The 21,942-nt window shown below is 38.5% G+C and overlaps 1 protein-coding gene across 7 annotated transcripts in view; it reads left to right on the top strand.

Annotated features, from left to right (window-relative positions):
• Positions 1-98: 98 nt before the first annotated feature.
• Positions 99-21,942, top strand: part of LOC110832199 (cilia- and flagella-associated protein 298) — a 101,157-nt gene continuing 79,313 nt past the window's right edge. For 2 of the 7 annotated variants that reach the window (XM_087349504.1, XM_087349501.1), the window contains exons 1-4: positions 109-662; positions 1,438-1,673; positions 2,161-2,331; positions 4,041-4,256. In XM_087349504.1, the coding sequence (XP_087205630.1) occupies positions 524-662; positions 1,438-1,673; positions 2,161-2,331; positions 4,041-4,256 (762 nt within the window). In that variant the 5' untranslated portion in view covers positions 109-523. The other 5 variants (XM_022068998.2, XM_022068999.2, XM_022069002.2 and 2 more) reach the window with 5 other exon arrangements.

The raw sequence follows: 21,942 nt of genomic DNA, 5'->3' as shown, positions 1-21,942 counted from the left end.
GTTTGTTCTATTGTAAATCCTAATCCAGTAAAATTGATGACGGGAATATTTTTTTTGTCACCAAGATTGGAATACTTTAATGTAAATAAGTTGTACGGCATTTTCAAATCTAGGAAGTCTGATAATTAAATTACCGACTGATTCAGGAAATAAAATATATTATCTCTATCCTTGATCCATCAGATCTCCAGTACTATTAGTAATAATGTTCAGTAGAAAACTGTTTATCAAATTAAATTCACTTTACAACACTTAGCATTTTGTTTACAACTCTCAAGACTTTATAGTTGCGTTTGTTCAAGATCACGATCATGTTTTTAATACAAAAAACCATCGTCATAAACGCCGCCGTGAGAACTTGAATTTTCTACCAGAGAGGGTTTGTTGCTATGACAACAGAATAACAACGTGTATTGTGGCTTTGTATAAGTTTGGATTTCACTGATTTATCTAATAATCTTTATAGAATTTCAGATTTATTTTGTGTTGTATCATACTTTAGCGAAGAAAATACGAAAATAGTATGGTGAAGTTGCATGTTAAAAGAGGTGATGAAAGCCTGTTTTTATATGACACTACTGTTGAAAAACAGGTAGATGAAATTATTAAGGAGGTAACAGTTATCTACAATGGAAGATTGAAAATTAGACGAATATGCGATGGTAAGTCAATATAACTGACATGCTATTGCTTGCTTCCGTTTCGTTGTTGGTAGGTTCGTTAGGTTCTTGTGGTATAGGTTATGTTTGTGTTAGGTTATACAAATTGTCCTATTGTCACAACATCTTTGTCTTATTAAGATATGTAGTAAGGAGTGCCCCCCCAAATGCTCACACCCTTCTACTGGAAGGAAATTAGTGACCAGCTTCATGCAGTTACTACCCACCTGGAGAAATATACAATTTTATCTTTTGAATACAAAATTGAGTGTGAGATAGAACTGTCTTTATATGATGATGAAGGGAAAAATATATCTGTGTTTAATGTGAGATTATGAGGCTTTCATTTCTAAAGAATTATTAGTATTTAGGAGTCTTGTGCCAATATCATATGAAGGTATATTGGACTGCATATTTGTGGTAATTCTGTTAATTTGTGTCAAGGAGAAAAAGTAAATTCTTCTTATCACTGTAACTCCTGTTTATGGTATTTGTATTTGCTCTATCTCATGGAAGAAATAAGAAATGCATATAGATTTTGGTATAAAATATCTTGGAAGGGAGTTTGGTGGATAATAATATCTAAGATCACAGGAAATTAGGTTGTGAGGATCTTAAGTGGTTTGCAGTGGCTTGGAATTGCATACAATTGTGTGCTCAGGTATTAGCAGTCATTAATCTTAGAAGGTCACTAGGGAGGTAATTAGGTTCTATATTTTAATTTTCTGTGCATTAAATAAATTATGTAAGCTACATATGTATACGTTTGTTGTCGTAGAAATGGAAGAGCTTGCAAAGCATGGGACACTTCTTCCTCCAAATATTATGGGTCTAACAGATGAACAAGTGGAAGAACTGAAATTAGTGGATGAATGGGGAGAGAAATGTGTTCCTAGTGGTGGTTGGACCTTCAATAAAGATCCTATTGGAAGGAGAAATGGCAAGCAACCTAATGAGCATATGCAAGATGTCATTAAACGAACAACCGAAGAAGCAAAGGCAGTGGTCTCTAAGGTAAAGTATAGTTATTTCAAACATTTTATTTTATTTATAAAAATTGATTAAGATAGGTGGAGTGAAGAATTATATTTGAAATACCAGGTTTTAATGTTTTTTTCTCTGCAATAGTTTAGTAGTTTTGCTTTATTCTTATATTTTACTTGCTTTTGTATGCTCCCTGTTAATTTAACGTAACTGATGAGTCCATTTCCTTCAGCTGTGGTGTTTTGTATGTTTATATGTTGTTTCTTCACGCCATTGTCATGTATACAATACCAGTTCATGACATCTATTGCTCAATGCTAGAAGTTTGAGTTCAGGGGCAAAGTTTTATGACTGAAGAAGCTGACTCAAGTAGTAACACTTCTTACAAGTATTCAGGAGGCTTTTGCTTCAGATGTTGTGAATACCTTATGATTTTGAAATAAAATAAATTATGAAATAAAATAAAATACTAAGAAAATCTGTCAGTAATGCAGTTATTATTATTCTGCATTTACAGAAGCAAATCCAAGCTGATGTTTGTCTGACGCTGAAGATGGTTCAGAATGCTCTGGACATTCTTAGAGGTGCAGTAATGATTGTCTACCCTATGAATCTTCCACCACATGATGTAATACGTCATGAATTGGAGAATACTGAAGATCTGTCTGGAATGCAAGCTTCTTTAGAGGTTAGAGTTTGTGAATCCATAATTAAGAAGTCACTTTGGATGGAAATATTTCAGAGTTATTGCTCGTTTGTATGTAATACAGTTACTATAAAGAGTTTTAAAATTGGAATGTCTTTAGGAGGTTTTTCGTTAGGTTCGAACGAAGTCTAGAACTGAGGATTCAAATGCTGAGATGTTATGTTTTTTCTACATTTCTCTATGGATGCGAGAGCTGGACTCTTGATTCTCCCATGGAGAAAAGAATTGAAGCATTCGAAATGTATTTATATCGACGTATACTACGAATACCCTGGGTGCAAAAAGTCTCTAACATCGAAGTTCTCAATCGCATGAATAAGCAAAAAGGAACTACTGCTTGCCGTTAAGGAAAGAAAGGTCCGGCATTTGGGCCATATCATGAGAGGAGTACACTATGAGATCAAAATGAGGGCAAAATCCAAGGAAAAAGATCCATCGGTAGACCCCAAAACCCCTGAATGAAACACTCAAGAAGATGGTTCGGATGCACCTCAATAGACATCTTTTGAGCGGCAGTCTCGAGGACAATGTTCACCATGTGGATCGCCAACCTTCGTTCGGAGATGGCGCAATAAGAAGAAGAATATGTCTGTGGTAATACAGTGAAACCTCTATTTTACACTTTTGAAGGGCCCACCTTATGAGAATGTAAAATCAAGAAAAGTAAAATTGTGAAAATGAAAATTATGTGATCTAAAGAAGAATGTGGATTGCTGTGTAATAAAACCTTTTACAATCCATTTGAAATATATGTATAAGCTGTTGAAATACAAGATTGGTCAGTTCACCAGATGGTCTGATTGATTTGAAGAATAGCAGTAACCATGTCCAAAAATGACTGTCTTCTGAGATACTGCACTGTGCGCTCTGGTAGAGAGAGGTTTACTGATGTAATATTTGAGGTTTTCACAGCGGTGAATATGAAGATTTCTGTCTTCTGGGTTGTTGCGCTGTGTAGTATGGTCGATGTTTACCAACGTTTCAGAGGTCATACTGCCTCCGTCATCAGGGCAATGAATATTGTGTAGTCTGGTCGATGTTTACCAACGTTTCTGAGGTCATACTTCATCGCCCTGATGACGGAGGCAGTATGACCTCTGAAACATTGGTTAACATCGACCAGACTACACAGCGCAACAACCCAGAAGACAGAAATCTTCATCGCATTGATGACGGAGGCAGTACGACCTCTGAAACGTTGGTTAACATCGACCAGACTACACACCGCAACAACCCAGAAGACAGAAATCTTCATACTAAGAATCGCCCTGATGACGGAGGCAGCATGACCTCTGAAACGATGGTAAACATCGGCCAGACTACACAGCGCAACAACCCAGAAGACAGAAATCTTCATCGCCCTGATGACGGAGGCAGTATGACCTCTGAAACGTTGGTAAACATCGACCAGACTACTCAGCGCAACAACCCAGGAGACAGAAATCTTCAGGTTTACTGATGTTTCAGAAGTTCTTGGTGTGTCTGTCATCAGGGTCTGACTGCGGAGGCAGCAATCACCTCTGAAATGTTGGTAAACATCTACCAGGCTGTGTGGTGCAACAACTGAAATATCACCAATAGCCAGGTCTATTTGTGATCATTATAATTTCATGTTAGAAGCTTTTCATATTAGAGGCGACGTTTCAAAATGTAAAATAAATTGAACCTTAAATGTTTTGTTTTACTTTCAGGTCATAGAAGTCACACAAACCCAATTGTGGTTTTCTGGTAAAGAAATGTATCGAGATAAGAAGCTGGCAGATTACGTGGGCCGCAATGAAAAAACTAAGGTGATCGTGAAACTACAGAAGCAGGGACAGGGTGCACCTGGAAGAGAGCCGGTGGTCAGTGAAGAAGAACGCAAGCAGATGATGCTTCATGCTTACAGGCGCCAGGAAGAGCTCAAGGTACAGGACATGACTCTTAACGTTATTATTAAATAAAATGTAAAAACAAACAAGGAAACTGAAATCTAAATGAGCTATTCTTTATTGGTGTCTAATGTGAAAGTACGGGGTCCACAGTGTCTGAGGTGTGGGCCTTGTGCCACTTGGTCACTGGGACCGTGGGTTCGAATCCCACTCAAGCCATGGATGTTTGTCCGCATTTTTCTGTGTTGTGCTGTCCTGTGTACAGGTAGGGGACTTGCGACGGGCCGATCCCTCGTCCAAGGAGTCCTACCGAATTGTCCATTGATCAAGCCAACTAATAAAAAGTTGGGGACCCGTAAAGGGTACCGGAAAATGTAGAAAACATTGTTAAACCGGAAAAAGAAGAAGAAGATGTGAAAGTACATTTGGGTAAGATTAGAGACATGAATTTTGGAGTGCCATTTCATTTGGCACTGACAACAAATTTAAAGGCCTGAATGATTAATTATATATTCTACACTTATTATTCAGAAATGCGCAACATTTGGATTGGATTTTTTTGAGAATGCATTATTTAAGCTAATGATAGGCTATTATATTGCTTTAATGAGTTTTTATAAAGGCTATTATATTGCTTTAATGAGTTTTTATAAATGTTTTCAAAGGAACTTAGTTTAAAATCTTGTGCACGTTATCGGAATGCTCAGAAATGTCTTTTCATTATAAAATCATGTGTGTGCATGCAGATTACCTCAGATAGAGATGTTTACAAGTTGGTCTTGTTCATAGCTACAAAGATCATTCAGAAATGATTGAGATTTGCCTAAAATACAGGCTGAGAGATGAAGATAGCCACACAATCACAAGTACTGCGCGCCCTGCATACTCCCTGCCGAGGTCAGTGCGCCATTGCGGTCTTTATTGGTAGTACTCACTAACTCGTGGACGTCCCTGTGCAGGTTGTTGCTGTTAGGGAATTCTTCATCTTGTAAAACAAGGAAAGCCACTGCACCATCAGGATTCCCTCCACATCATAGAAGACCATGACAATCTGCTTGCCAGCAGAACGAGCTGCCTGGAATTTATTGGGCGGACAGCTCCCACTCCTGTGGCTTTGTCTTTGTCTTTGATGTTGCCATAGCTTTCCTTCAGAGTATTGTTTGCCTTCCTTGCAGTTCTAGTTGAAGGGCCCAGAGAAGATGAGTTCTGATATTTTGTTATTGCGTCTCCTCTTCACCCGGTAAGATCTTAGTTGAATGATCCTTTCTTGATTGAGACATAGTTCTGAGTTCTGCTAGAGACATTTTTGTTTTCACTGGTTTTTGTTGCCTCAAGAGTTGTCGTCCGTGGTGAGAGCCTTTGAGCTATTTCTTCTGCCCTCCTTGCATTTTCTTTCAAATCTCAGAAACACAATTTATGGTCTTAGTTCATATGACGTTTGTTATAATCTTCATGCTTACTTTCTTGTATCGTGTCATTATGCTTCAACCCAAATTTCGCTAGTGTGATAGGGAAATTTTGATTTTCCATGCCCAGTGGCAACACTGGACTCCTATCAACTCAAGAAGTCTGTGCCGTGATTGTTTATGTAACTGATCATAACATTTTCAACGCTACAGTGTGTTAATTTTTTTTTCGTGTCCAGCACACCATTCAGCATGGTGTGCATTGGTGATTAGCAGGATTCACGACCCATCAGTACATGGGTTCGATCAGGACCGTGACCCCTTTTCGCGAAATGATGAAAGTGGAGTAATTAATTGTTGGGATGCCACAGAGAAACCGGAGAAACCCCGGAAGAAAACTCCGTGATGCCTGGACCACGGCCTTGCCCAACAGAAGTTAAAAATTCTGAGCACCGCCGAGAATCGAACCCGGGACCCCAGTATTACAAGCCCAGCGTTCTAACCGCTAGACCACCGTTGCGGTTGTGTGTTAGTTGTTGACCATTATATTTTTTTAATCATCTTATGAATAAATTAATGAGATCTATTTGGTGTGCTTTCCTGATGATGCTGTATCCAATAATTCAACCATATCTGCAGTTGTTAATTAATGGAACTGAGTCCACTAATGATAAATATATAACACGCTAGAATGTCGACTGTACGTCATGAAACGCTTGAAAATGTTAGCGGATGGCTTCCAATCCGTAGCCAGTCACTATACTGACTGAGCTACCCCGGTCTCCCTCTCGTAGGCCTCGTTAATAAGATACGGTCAATTTACTGGGTGTGGTTCAGTTGTAGTCGTGTACTACGCAGTTTTAGCGGGGCTGCTAATAAACAAAGGGTGAAAAACACAGGTCTAAACCAGAAAGAGGCGGATGTACGGATAAAAACAGGAATAAAGGGTAGAGACCGCTTGTGAGACCTAGGGTGACGAAAATGGATCTTTAAGAAACGGGGTGTGTGGATGTGAACTGGATACATCTAACTGAGGATGGGGTCTGATACTGAATGTTACTTTCAAGTGCTTAGCACATCTGCTTCATGTGTAAAGGTCTTGGGTTCAAATTATTGCCCAGACATGATAGGTTTTTTGTGATTTCTATCAGTCGCTCCAGGAAATTGCCTGGATAGTGGCTTAAATTACACAATGTTTTCAGTTTATCCTCTCACTTATTACTATTACGTAAACCACGCCCCATCATTCTCATCCCCCGTGATTTTATGACCTTAATAGAATTTGATAAAGGGTACAAATCATAAAGCTGCTCATTTTGAAATTTCCTTCAGTCTCCTGCTACCGAAGAATAACTCTGGGGGAAACTTTAGACTTGTTTCAGCAAGTGATTGTTTGCCACAAATCATATTTGTTTCATGGCACCTGTCTGGGATTCATAAATTGCATCAGCACATCTAATTTAGATTTTATGATCTGCTTTTAAAAATATGATATTTATCCATTCTTTGCAGAAATTGTATAAAGTGAGTGCAAAATGGGGAAGTTTTCCCTTTAATCTGCATATTTCATATCTAAAATTACTTTATGAATTTTGATCAAATTTTGTTTATGTTCTAATTAAGATTTAATTCTGATGTTTACCAGTCAGTTATACCCTTACTTTATATAAAGTTGAAATTGAAGGTTATCAGATATCTCACAGATAGATTACTGTGAAGAAACATAGCAAAACATAAATATGGAACATATTCTTAAATGTTGTTTAGACGCACTTCAGCTTTGAAGTGTCAATAGAAATATAGCGGCACATTTAGATTCGTCTAGAAAGATGTCGTAATATTTTTGCTTTTAGATATTTTCTATGTCGTGGAACGTTGAGCATTCAAGTTCAAGTAATGATGTACATGAGACGAATAATAAACGACGCCGGGCGTCCACTTGGCGCCTCAGTGGCTCCCACGCTGGGATTAGGCCTACTTTTCACAGTAGCAGAGCACAGCAAACTCATCCCTTGCCTCGGCACGCAACAAACCTTCAGAAATAGGTCATCCAGGCTCGTGTTTCTGTGTTTGTGACATTTTTTATATAGATGGATGCCATTAAGCGATATCGACGTTTTGGAAGCTATATGAGGAATTCCGAAGAATGGGACAAAACAAGCACGCCTTTTCTTGTTTGTTTTTTGGAAGAACATTGTTCACAGAAAAGCCAGAGACACGTTATTCTGTGCTTTATACAAGTTTCTCAAATTGAAATCCGCTAAACGCGTGATAATTGTTGCACTTTTGAGTTCTGTGTCATGCTGATATGCAATAATAAACGCAAAGTGATAAGAAATGTATTTAAATAGCGGCACTTTGTTTCAAATTTGAAATTTATTGTAGAAATTAGAACTGTTTGCGTAACACAAAGTAGTTGCGTTTCGTATTAGTCTAATAGTCATTCTAAAATTGTTACTCGTATGAAGGAAATGCATCAAGAGAAGTGATGAAGTTTTTCAGCTAACACCGTTGTTCAAAATACTTATGGATGTTTACAAAGATCTATTCTTATTCCCAAGCCAAGCAGCGGTCCTCTGCCGATATGTTTAGAAACACCATTTTCATTTCGAACATTATAAGCATTGTCAGTATCGAGTTTGAAAAATCATTAAAGAAGCCCCAATTGATTAATACGTGGGTAGACTCGGTGTGACAACCACGGCGGAGCTAATATTACCGAAAGGACTAGGTGTTTTGCAGTAACGCTTTGACGTAACATCAAAACATAATTAATCATCCTGAAATCTTTCAACAATAGAGTGGGCCGTGTGTTAAATAACGAACATGTGTCGACTTTTTAGATGGAGTAGTCCTTGAGGAGCTGATAGTCGCTCAGCTAGTCAGATTCCCCGCCGTTTATAAAACCCGAAGGTGTGTTTGCTGTTTTTAACAAGACGTCGCCTCCATTCTTCATCCTGAGCACGTGAATTCAGTCCTCACCCTCTCGCTCTATTTCCTTAAGATCCATCTTAATATCTTTCTCCCATTTACGCGAAGGTCGCAAACGTTCAGGTTTTTTCACTACAACGTTTTATGCACTTCTAATCTCCCTCATGCGTGCTACATGAACCGCCAAGCTCATTTATTGATTCTGTCTCCCCCTCCCCCTCAAAAAATGGCGAGAATATATATATATATATATATATATATATATATATATATGTGTGTGTGTGTGTGTGTGTGTGTGTGTGTGTGGTCTGGTGAAATTTTTAAACACAAGACAGTTGTAATTTTATATTTTAATTTAACCTTTCAGGCCTGCATATACCCCACATATACGTCTTATAAAAGGAGTCCCGCGTAACTCGAAACCCGCCTACTGGCATGCGACGGATGTGTTGTGCGTCGTGACTTACTCATTTCGCAGTAGGTCGCTCGCTGTCATCCCGTCATGTTGTTACGGTGGGTTCCGCGTTACATGGGACACACTGTGTAGTTATAGGATGTTAAAATGTACGGAATGTTATTATGTATGCTTTCTAAAAAGTTGTGAATAGAATGAATTCATAATGAGAGGCATTGTCTATTCGTCCGTCCGCAAGTCTCATCTTTGAAACTATCGAATGAACTTTGATTAAATTTGCAACTTACATTAGAGGTTTTTGTTTCTTTTGTTTTGTGTCGATCAAATATGAACCGTAAACCAGATGGCAGGATAGTGCTTTAAAATAGGTCAGGATCGCTTCTTTTCACATCCTTCCAGTTCATTACTCATTAATCCTATAATCTGATGATGTATAGTCCGAGTCATTGGCAGCGTCGTTAAATAAAATACAAACCAGTAAACAAATAAATCTGACTGAAGTTTAGGATTCTTCATGTCGTCTGTGCGCGTTGATATTGTTCGTAGCAATACTTTGGGATTTTGCTGTTCGCCACCGTGTCCAGGCCGATTTTGGGGTCCATTGAGTACCTAGGGCTCTTTCTATGGACGCAAAGCGGCCGGAAAATAAAGCTTTATCTAGAGCTGACTTCTAGAATTCATGGAAGTTTCCTATATGCATTCACAACATTGACACACAGGGACAACTCTCCAGGCGAACTATATTTAAAAAGATGTGTGCAATTGTGTAAAGTAATGAAAATTGTGGGTGAAGGCAAGTGCCTACTGAGGTGTACGACTACCCATTCGGAAGTTAGTGTAGCCCTGATGTCGGAAAAATAAAAGATTTCCTATCAGACATGAAACTTCCTAAATTTAACTTTTTCTGATATTCGTAGCTGATTCTTATCACGTTCAATTCTTAGATGGCTGTCTTCTGGGTTGTAGGATCATACAGGTTCTTGCTGCCTCCATCGTCGTGGCGATGAGTGACTCATCACACTGATGATGGAGGCAGTAAAGACTTTGGTAAACTTCTGTCAGACTACACGGCGCTACAACCCAGAAGACACATCTTCGTGCTCACCGCATGTGAGAACCTCAGATCCTACGTACAAATCTTTTTTGCTGTATTATATGGGAGTGCGTGTATATACCTAGTGGGCCGTGGATGAGTTGATAATGTTTTGTTTCAGTGAAATGTTTAATTTCTGTGAATGTTGATAATACAGTTAGATGTGGATGTGTAAAGTTTGTGTTTACTGTGGGATTTGGAAGTGTTCTGTTTTTTAAAACAGGGTCTGTGAGTTGTCCACGTATACCAGAGGAAACTACTCTGAAACTAAATGAGCGCTAGATATGCGTTACGTGGATAACAGGGAAGACAGCCTAAAATGACGTACGTGGGTGAAAGTGACACACCTGTTTCACTGCCAAGTGCATCGGATGGTTTTAAATTTCACCGCTGTTGTGTTGGTTATGTTGGTGAGCAACTTCAGTCCAAGATGGCGTGTTGCTTAAGGACGGTTTTTAAGCTCCGAGTGCAAAAGTTTGTTTTTCTGGTGTTTCTTTTACTGTTTTACAGTAGCAATTTATGAGCATTGGCAGTCTGAGATTTGTGATAAGCTTATTGGAACAAATATCCGGCTAATACTCAGGAAGTAAGTTATAATTAATACTAATTCCTTCAATTAGTTTATCTTGTATTCTAGATTATGACATTTTAAAGCAAGTGCAGCCAACTTGGAATAAATGACATTCGAGGGTGAAGTCTGCACACAGACTTAATAGCACGTTATTTTTCTTTGTCAGTCGACATGTTTACGTGCTGATACTCGATTTAGTGCTCTCAAACTTTATTGTGGGGAAGTTAACTTTTACTGTGTTTTGAACTTGATTATACAGATCTGTTTTACTTTGTAATCGTGCTCCACGTCTGCAGTGTTTGTTGTAATTGCGCTCTGGTATTATTGCACCATTTTATTGGAAAGACCTTTGCTTTCTTTACGTAAGCTGTTGCACCATTTAATTGTGTAGGCCAATATGGTGATATGTGGAGTTTAAAATAGATAAAATACAATATGCGCGCACACACACCTCGATGAAATGTTCATAGATTTCATCTGAGTTGTCCATTCATCTAATACGTGATCAAATAATCTTGTCCTCTCTTTTCCAAGTGTGTGTAGTCGTGAAGTGTGGGGCATAATGAAGTCTTGCTCTTGTCAGGCAAGGAAAAATAAGGCAGGCAATTCAGTCACATACAGGCAGATCTGTAAATTAACGCGGGATGCCCTGCCCGGCTTGGAATCCGATATTTGTTGGCAAGAAAACGGGAACTTCAGTCAACTGGGAGAAGCTGTCGATGTAGTATAGTGTAGGTATCAGGCCACCCTGTGTCTGAGATACTGCTTTAAAATATGCTGCGGTCTACTGCAAATTCGCTGTTTATGTCCGCATTTGACTGAGAATCTTGTGATCTACGTGAAATGTATCTTTGTGATCTGGCCTCCATTGTTAAAGATCACAAGTTCAAGGACTGGTCGGGCACAGTGTTGATTTGTCCGCTTATAAACCTCAAATCTTTCAGTAGTCAGAATAACATGACTGAAAAAGTGTTCTCCAATAATGTACACTTATTTCAAATATGTGTTCTTTGCTGTTTTGACCACTTTATGGGCCTTGAATATAGTAATTTATTACAGATATACATCTTTCGTCGATTGCACTACAAATGCCACACTGCACAGAGCCAGGACATGTTTTCTTGAATTTCGTTAAATGTTAGTCATATCCGAGAATATTTTAAAATAAACGTGTGTTTTATTGATAAGAGTTTTATATTATGTGCCGATTTTTTTAGGGTAAGAACATCGGTAGAGATGATTTGAGGTTCTTGTAAAGCGAATATGAATCACGTTTAATTAATCTTAATTCGCCCGTTATCCCACATTTAATAGGAAGCTGTTCAGTAGTTTCGGGGCAGAAACATGCTGACAGACGGACAGATACGATCCCCCATCTATGGGTTCACTCCGTACAAATAACACGCATGATAGTTGTGAGTATGGGGAATGTTGAGGCCTTACGTTCTTGTGACGTCACAGTGCCAACGACCAACGTTATAGGCCTAATCGTTAGAGAATTAGGATAGAATCTGCCTTTTTGTTTCTCCAAGTTAATGTAAGATAGTTCGCAGAGCTAGACGAACGGCGTATTAACAATGTGTTCCAGCAGTATCTTCATTAAAATCGCTACAGAAATGTGACATTTGTCCATTTAACTTTGCATAACAGTGCTTGAGCAGGCCATTTTAAATTATACAGTTTTAGTTTCTCAAGTTTTAAAATCGTTTATTTTAATATTTTGTTAATACTTTCCGATTGTTTTCTCTTAAGTCAGCCATAGAGTGGCCATTCAGACCAAGATAAAGTCGTTTTAAATGCAAATGTATATAAATAAGCAGTGGGCATATTGTTTTAATAGCTAATGTCAGTTAAATTCGATGTATTCCGTTGATGATTTCCTCCTTGTTGCGCGCCATAGTCTGTTATCACGTAATTATGAACATGGTATTGCAGTTCCTCTGACTGTTGGATGCTTATCAGGTTAAATAATTTTGCAAAGTGTGTAAGAGACAGGACTCAGTGGCATGGAAGCTAGATGGGTCGATACAAGATACGTAGAACATGCGAACTTTGTTCTGCTTTCGTCCAGATTAATCCGGTTTCTTTAGAACAAGAAGTATTAACCTCTTGCAGAAAGTCGATTCACGAAATACGAGGTATTTCTGACTCTCATAAAATTTACATAACAGACAACTGGGAGTATGAAATTATTCTCAGAGTCTATTTTTGTGTATATATAACTTTATTCTACACTAGCTCTTCGTACTGATTCTTTAAGGCTCAGTGGTAACGGTATATATCACCTGCTTTAGTAATCAATATTAGTCAATTTTGTATTTATGGGTTTAATATGATTCTTAGAATAAACAGCAGTTTCTCGTATTTCCATAAGCAACATTAACCAGCTGATCTTTATAATGGAAAAGTGTTGCGTTTTCTTCCAGCTAAGAACCAAATGCTTAAATATTAATATTTAGACGAGCAACTGCGTCAGAGGGTTAAGAATTTGCATTTGAATCAAATTCCTTTAAGTCTCGTATCCTATGATCCTGCGGAAAGGGTACGGAGGCAGAGATACGTCGTTGAATGTGAAGTGGCTAAAACTGGATTGGGTACCTAACTTTAGGGTTGTCTGTTGAGTGTTTTCCTTGATTTTGACGTTTGATAGGGAAGTATTTAAGTTTGTTAACGTTTTGACCCATTCATTTATGTTTGTTTCTCTCTCTTTCATTACTTTAATTTTTGTCTTTCACGATCCTCAATTTCTGTTTACTTGTAATCGAAGTGATAATGGGTGATAGGTTGATCTGATTATGACAGTTAGATAGGAAATATGTAGTTAAGTCCTGTTTTGAGGTACTTGTGGGACTGAGGAAAAAGCAGTTAGGATAAACATCTCGCAATTTCGATTTCCTGCACGAAGCACACAAAAAGCAAGCTATATATTTGATACCTGTTCTAATTAGTTTAGAGCAACTCGGAAGCCACGTCAGCTAATTAAACGTGCGTTTGATCAGTTTTCTGCGCAAGTTTGTCGTATACCTCTCCCCCTGCCCAGAATTAGCAGGTGCCAGGGTAAAGGATGAGTCCTGAAGGTTCAGGACACGAAAGACAGATTACCCGAAGTTTTAACAAGTCGTGTTTATTGAGTTCTTCCGAAAATTTATATAATGTGGTATGCTTGTATGGAGGAGATTCGTTGCGAAAACAGATGGAAGTTTGAGGAGATGAGTGCTAAGGAGTCACGCTCTGTTAAAACTACGTTTAACCTTTTGAAGCCGAAGATCCTTACTCCGTACCTCAGAGAAAACTCAACAGTTTATCAGTTACAAAGACCAAGTGGTAATTTCTGTTTAAGTAAATAGTACGTGGTTAACATTGAGAATCGTACGAAACCCATAAATACAAAATGCAGAGTTGCTGATTGTTAAAGCAGGTGGTACATGTAGTTACCAATGGGCTTTAAAGGGTTAAGCATTTAAAATTTATTTGTTGTAATGTTTGCGTATTTACAACGACAAGCATCTTTGTCGCACACCCCAGGACTGGAGGTAGATGATTACTGTTGAAGAGAGAAATGAATAACATAGAAAAACTGAACTTCTGTGATAAGAAAAGTTTTGCCATTCCACTTTATCTACCACAAATCCTGCATGGGCTGCCCTGATATTGAACCAGAGCCTCCTTTGAGAGAAGTCGGCGAGAAGTTGTAGCTGCGGAACTACCAATTCATTATATGTACACCAAATAAAATATATTCTGGTAAAATGTGTAGATATTAATAAACGAAAACAAGTATTTTGTATGTATTTCTACGCTAAACCGTATTTACGAAGTTTTATGAAACGTGGTTTCGTACTACTAACTAACTAGATGGCTTGTTCATGCCATATGCGTACATGTTTTTACTCGTTGAAAACTGTGCTGTGTTCCACATTTTCTTTCTTTGGTATTTGCGATTCTAGAACGAAAACTGTGAAGAGATTTTCATGTACATAATCTTATTGTCATAGCGGTTTGAAACTTGGCCAGTATACATTGAAACTACGCGATTGTTTCTTTCTACGACAGCTAACTGTCGTCTCATCTTACTTTGCGATACTTAAAATCTTCCTTTAACCGGCATCGTTAAATAACCTTTGGCCACAAATATTAACTGAAGCGACGAATTCACTGCCATCAGCGGTGTGTACACGAGTCACGTAAACTTAGTATCTGCTTCATTTTCTGCGAATGTAGGTCATGATGTTAGTACCGTCGTAAAGAGAAAAGATTCGTTGTGACATCGCGATATTGGCTGAATCTCTGACCATAGAACTAGAAGGTTTTATTACTACTGACACCAAGTCCGCCATTGGATACGTCCTAGAGCGAGTACCATCCACCTGTCTTCTTCACAACCCCTTACCGGTATCCACCTAACGCCTCCATTTGTACATTTTTTTCCTGTGAAGTGGACACTCGTTAAAAGAACACATTTGACCTTGTTTATGTAGGATAAATCGATCCCGATTTTACGTATAATTATAGAATTTTCAATTATTCAGCATGTGCGCTATTATTGTAGACCGCCTACAGAAATATCGGATACGTTGATAATAAATTAGGAAGATACAATGCATAATTTCAAGAGGTTTCCATTGGTTCCTTCATTACCTTAAAACAAGCCATGCCGGCTTCTTGTTATATCTTTCTAAGCTAATTATCAATAATATGACATAACATATACAGTTGATGAAGCTTTGTTAAATCAAGAGACATTCAGTAATAAGTTCAGGTTTATAATTTATTTTGTAATATTTCTGTATAAAGCGAATGTTAAAGGTGATGCACTTAATATTTTTATTTATGCCTTCTATAAAATTTATCGCATTGATGTGATTATATGATAAATCCAGGCTTTGCATTTAAACACCCCCTCTACACATACACACAAATACGTATACAGGAGCACAGGGAATCTAGTACTTTAGTTTAACATATGATGAACACCTAATATGTGTGAGATTTCAGGTTCTCACGGCAGCGAGTATGAAGGTGACTGTCTTATGAGGTGTAATACTGTACCATCTGAAAGTTAACCGACGTTTCAGTAGTGTTTGCAGCCTCTGTTATTAGGGCGATAAGTCACTCATCATCCTTATGATGGATTCGGGAAATACGAATTCGAAATTGTAACTGTGATAGATGATGGTTATTACAAGCCTCCAAAGACACAAAATAAGGCCGCGGACCCTCCGCTGCGTGGAGGTATATTTTGCAAACTGCGTGCTAGAAATTCGTTGGTACTTGTCCCTCGCAGGTACGCATGACATCGCCTGTCTCATGGGCATAGCTAGCAACCGGCCTTCTGGAATAGTAGGCCTGTTTATTGAATATCAGTGTTCTCGTTGTGTAATTTCTTTTGTACTTTATCCAGTGTCTCCGTGTTTAAAAAATACGTATCGGAAGTTGGTTCTGCTTTCGTCTTCAGGTGACAGGAGAACAAATGTAACAATTTACGAAGGCGTGGAGTTTTACCCCCACGTTCTCATGGATAGTATTCAGCACAGAGATTACTTTTTATTCATCATTTAAACCTACAAATTATAATTTTTAAATTTAAACCAGTACATTCCACTGCGATAACTACAGATAAAGCGTTCCTATGATTGGCACCAGCTGACGTCAGCAGTGTTGAACTGACGATCGATCGATCTGTCGAAGGCGGTTACAAGGAAACGAACGTCGCTCATAAGGTATTCAGAAAGCGGTGTTTCTTCTACGTGTTTTCGAAGACTCGCGCCGAACAAAGTGAACGGAATGTTATGCAGTCTGAACGTTAAGGGAAAATATACAGACAGATTGTAATGTACTGTTTTTGTAGGACATGCAATACGATAGTTACCGACGAGTAATAATTTTTGTTTTTTATCCAATATTAATTAAAACCTTACCACGTCTTCAAACTGGTCCTGTAAGATGTCACTTAAATATTTTCTATAGTAAAAGTCTGAATGTACTCGTATTTTTATGTCGAGCTTGCGTTATTTTGATATCATTGCAATAGGGTTATATTGGAGCGTCGGTACAAAATGAAAATAAACGCTTATTTCAGGATCCCGACAGCTTCAGTACCCAACTTAGTATTGTCCCTTTCAGGCGATAGGAAGTTGGCTCGTTGGACTGAGAAAATACATTTGGATCCAAGGAAGATGAAATAAGACAGTGGGAAGCTTCATAATTTGTGCTTTTCGCGTAACATTTTCGCGATGATTAACTCAAGAAGAGATGTTGGTGGGATGTGTAGCTTACACGGTGAAATGGGAAAAGCGTTCACAATCGTGGCCGGAGTATCTGAATAAAAGAGAGCACTTGGGAGACCTAGGCGTAGGCGAGAAGATAACATTAAACTTGGTTTTCGACACAGTCTGGACTAGATTGAGCTGGATCAGGATAGTCTATTGACGGGATTTTGCGAACATGACGATTAAACTTAAGGTTTATAAAAATAAAGTAGGAATTTCTTGAGCAGCTGAGTAGTTATGAAGTGTTCTAGGGGAACCTGCACCGTGTAGTCAATTTTAGTTTATATTTGTCTTTGTTCGCAAATCGCCGTACTCCTGCGGCAACTTCTCTTACTACCTTGTGTTGCGTGTAGTCTATACGGACTACTTGCTTTGGACCTTGGAACTGAAGGGAAGCGGTAAGAAGCAAACTAAATTTCGTAGATTTTGCTCATAAATCGTGAGGAACAAATACATGTTTCCTTACTGTTCAATGTTTTAAGAAATGAAGAATTTATTACCTTTATTGCCACTTACGAATTGCAATTGTCAGTTATGTCGAACCAATACGATGTATGTCCGGCGCGAATGTTAATGCTGAGTAGTCCGTAGATTTTTTTGAGGATTTATTCTGACCTGCTTCCATCTTAATTTGCGTATCTTCGAATTGAAATATACATTCGCTTAAAACTTGTTAGAGCATGAGTAATAGGGTTCGTTATAAAAAAACCCATTAGGTCTAACTTTTATATGAGCCACTTTCTTAACAAATGTTTGCCACTTTACAGATTCCTTAAAAATGGATTTGCTGGTTGATGTCCAGTTTCATTCGAAGATAAAATTGGAGCATTTCCCTGGATGGCAAGGCAATATAATCAAAAACAAAAATAATTAAGCATTCTTCATTTGCGTGTTCACACGCTAAGCTTGAATGAATTGACTGACTTGGTAAAACGTTGTATCACATTGCATCAATAGTTCATTGTACTTTAGTTCGTGTTCACATTTAAAATCAGTCGAACATTTTCCATTTATGTCCTACTAAAGGCTAAAGCCGAATGGGTTCAAGGCCATTTTTGTTGTGTTATGTAGCAAGGCACAGGAAACTCTTTATGACATGCGTTCCCAGGAGTACACTCAAATATTCACAGAACTTCATATTGTATTAATACAATCTACAAACGAAACATTTGATGCTGTATAATTCAAGCACTTGAGAAAACGTTGTTAAATAAAGTAAGATAACTTGAAAGAGACAAAAACACTCATTTCGAACCTTTTACTTGTTCACGGAGCAATCTAACAGAAATTAATTTCCTCGTTTGAAAAGTCAGGGCGGTCCGCCACGACAAAATTCCCGTTTGCGCAAGCTCATCCTCGTTTTAGTTTTAAGGCACTGTTTACGATTTCCAGCAATGCGTTTCGTATGAAAGCTGTAACCTAGCAACGGACGATGTCTTGCGCTTGCGCAAGACTCCGCCCTTGATAACGTTTTTTTGTTGCTTTGGTTGGCTGCCCACTACATACATTCCTTGAAAATGGCAACTGCAGTGTCTGCCGAAACGTCGGTTAACACCAAACGCTCAACGTTACTCTCACCCGAAAGCCGAAGTTAACTGTTAAAGAAGTGTATTTTGTCTTTGCTGAACCAATGTAAATATTGCGTAACATTGATGATGGCCTTTGAGCCTGAAACACGTATCTTAATCGTAATTGGCATTTAAAAAAAGCGCATTGTAGCATTCCTAGTTGTTTTCTCAAGTGGAGTCAGCGTTTCGAAAATTATGTGCACAGAATTCCAGAAGCTTAAATACCGGAAACGTGGTGGAGCCACTGCATGTGGTCCCTGCATGCTCGAAGGATGCGGCACGTGTAGTAATCGGATTCGTGGCTGTATTTTGTTCAGCTGAGTAACGTCCCTTGAGGTGAATCGAGGTTGGCGTATTGATTTCTGTTGTGCCTACTACTTTTCTGAGCGTTGAGATACCCTTCGACGGACGGTTCGTGCCTCGTGCGAATAATGTGCTGTCCGTGTAGGTTACAGATCGTTTCGGGTCTTCAGTTTCTTAATTTAATACCGATACAACTTTCAAGACGCGACATTTTATGCAATGTATAAAAAAACGAAAGTTCACGATATGCAACTTAACTGTGTTAGCAGTCCTAGTCGAATAATACTGATTTGTATTCATTAACGCACATTTTTGCAACTTTCACTAAACGTTTTGTTTACCGTAGACTTTTATCTTCATTATCTCATTATTTTTCACGTGAATCCTATGAAACTGCATCATATTGCTTTTTGAGATACCAACAATACGCTCGGCTAGTCAAGAAGTGTTCCGACTTTTATGGAATCCAAAAGTTCATTACGATGTTTACAAGAGCCTGTCATCGGCCCATCTTCTGAACCAGATTAATTCTGTTCACATCTTCCAACCCTGTTTTCCTGAGATCCATTTCATTAATATTCTCCCATCGACGCCTAGGTCTTGCTAGTGGTCTCGCCACTCGGCCTTCCCACCCAAAATCGCGTACGCATTTCTCATCTCCTCGATTTGCGCCATCCTCCTTCATTTGTTCACCCAAATCATACTCGGTCGGTCACTTCATAGAATTTGAACTTATGCTGATCCAACATTACTGTGAACAGGGGACTGAATTTGTCTGATGCATTCTGACATGATTTTACATTTTCAATAAGTATGTGAGATAATAGAAAGGATAAGACTAATCATTTACTGCGTAAATTCTCACGCCATCCTTATTAATTATCTGTGTTCTAGTGATGTTCTGTGACATTTAATATGGACTCATAAATAATGTCAACACTGTCATTAAAATGCCACTTCAGTTGGCCCTGATATTTCGGAACAATACAGCCACAACTGAGTCGATTGTAGTCTGTAGTGTTTTGTTATATACAGCTAAAGTTTATTCTCCCCAGTTTCTAGTTCACTCAAGTCGTATATAATACACCAGATGAACACTATGACTAAGTTTGGTAACGGAACATAAACGACACACAAAGTATAAAATAATAAATCAAGGATAAGCAGAAAGGTAGTGGGTAACTGTGTCTTCAAGGAGGGTAGACCGCCGATAACCTGCATAATATATATACGTTGTTGGAACCAATAGACGAGTAAATATGGACGGATCAATACGAGCTTTTATTGTCACGTATATTTATCTATCCTTTCACCATGTCCGTGGTTGATACAAAATCATACTACTCGTATATAACGTTCCAGCTTTGTGACAGATCAACAGGATGAGTTGACAAACTTTTTATTCTTCGGTACAAAAAGAGTATTGTATCGATATACCTGACCGCTGCACTGGATCCGTGGCACAAATTTGACCATTTCTTGCTTTCAGTGAGTTGGGAAGGTGTAGACTCTGAAGCCGGTATTTATTTTAGCATGCAGTTCCTTTCATAATTCCAGTCATTATGCGGGTTTTCTCTAATTTATATTAATTACAAAGTTGCCTGTTAACCGAAGACATCAGTCTGCCGAATTTGAAGAAAGAAATAATTATTGTAAATTGTTTTTCCGCGACGTGTTACTAGGTTCGGCGGCAAAACGAGGGTTAGTACCGCCTTCGCTCGGACATATTTTTTCGCCACTAGTCGATTCAGTACCGTAGCAGGAGTGTGTTCGAGTTGGCACTTGTTTATTTTTCTTCTTCTTGTTGATGCATGTGTTGTGTTCGCACAAATACTCATTTAAACCCTGCAGTTTTGTGTTATTCAAGTGTGTGTTTGATTTTTTTAGCGTAGAACTTACACCAAGATCAATCGGAAATGGGTATCAAAATAGGTAGATTTTGATATTCGAAGGACGAAGTGTAATTGTTGTTTGTCTGTAGTGCAAACAAAGTCAGTAATTTTTGTCACTGGACATTAATCTTGAAGATTCTAACCGTCAGCGTGTTTGCAATTGTTAACGCTCAGGGATTATTACGTTAACAATTTACGAGTTCGCATACACCCTTGTAGTTATGCACATTGCCTGTGCAGGGGGATGGTGGTTATACCACCCTTTTCAGTGCACCATAATTTACTGCTGTTCCTGTCTATGACGTTTTGAAGTTTACATCTGTTAAGGAGAAGTGTAAATATACGCGGCCTTGACTAGTTTTAACGCATTATTATCCCTTCATGTATGAAACTGAGTAATAAATTCAGTTTTGTGACAGTAGTGTACTTTGCGACGTTCAAATACCATATTTCCTCGATATTAAGACGTCATCGATTATAAGATGCACTCACGATTTAATAATAGGCTTTCAGAAAAAGTACATATATTAAAATAGGAATTTTCAATTTTCAAACATTAAACTTCTTTGTATTGATACTTCGGGAATCTTCTTTATTGCTATCTTTGGGTTTACTTACCGATGGCTAGTGTCGTGGACATGAACGTTTTAGCGCGCTTTGGTCATGTACTATAAGTTTTCAACGTTGAGTTTTAGACGCCGTCAATTCTAAGATTAACCCCGCCCTCCATTTCAGGAAGTTCACAATGTGAAAAAGTGCGTCTTAAAGTCAAAGACAGACGATATTCTACTACACATCTCAACTACAGAGAGACTATTATGGATTACTATTAGTCTATTAAGACTGGCAGATTCGAACATTTATATTAGTGTAAATAAACATACTTAAAGATGAATCCGAAGTGTGAACTTAGTCCTATGCTAAAGACGCCACATTTTAGACAGACGAACCACGGGATGTCATTGCACGTGGAATTGGATAACCGACGTCAAGCGTCGCGACGCCATAGTCGCCGTAATCAGCGCAAGTGCAAGTCGAGACGCCATTGGGCATGACGTTGGAAACCAACGCCAAGCGTCGTCAACGTCAATATGTTGAAGATTGTCAACAAACCTAACCTAACCAAACAGCCAAATCTAACGTGAACTCACTTGACCTAACCTAAACAAACCTAACGTAACGTAAAGTCGCCTGACATAACCTAACCCTACCTAGCCTATCATATCTGAACTTAACTTAGCCTACTCCACCTTAACCGTAGCGCAACTAGAGAC

The sequence above is a fragment of the Zootermopsis nevadensis genome, unplaced genomic scaffold (genome assembly GCF_977971745.1).
Source record: "Zootermopsis nevadensis isolate Lab colony 2312 unplaced genomic scaffold, Znev_1.0 Znev_ptg000002l, whole genome shotgun sequence".
NCBI lineage: Eukaryota > Metazoa > Arthropoda > Insecta > Blattodea > Termopsidae > Zootermopsis > Zootermopsis nevadensis.
Note: the sequence above shows the minus strand (reverse complement) of the source record. Positions and strands in the feature narration are given on the sequence as shown.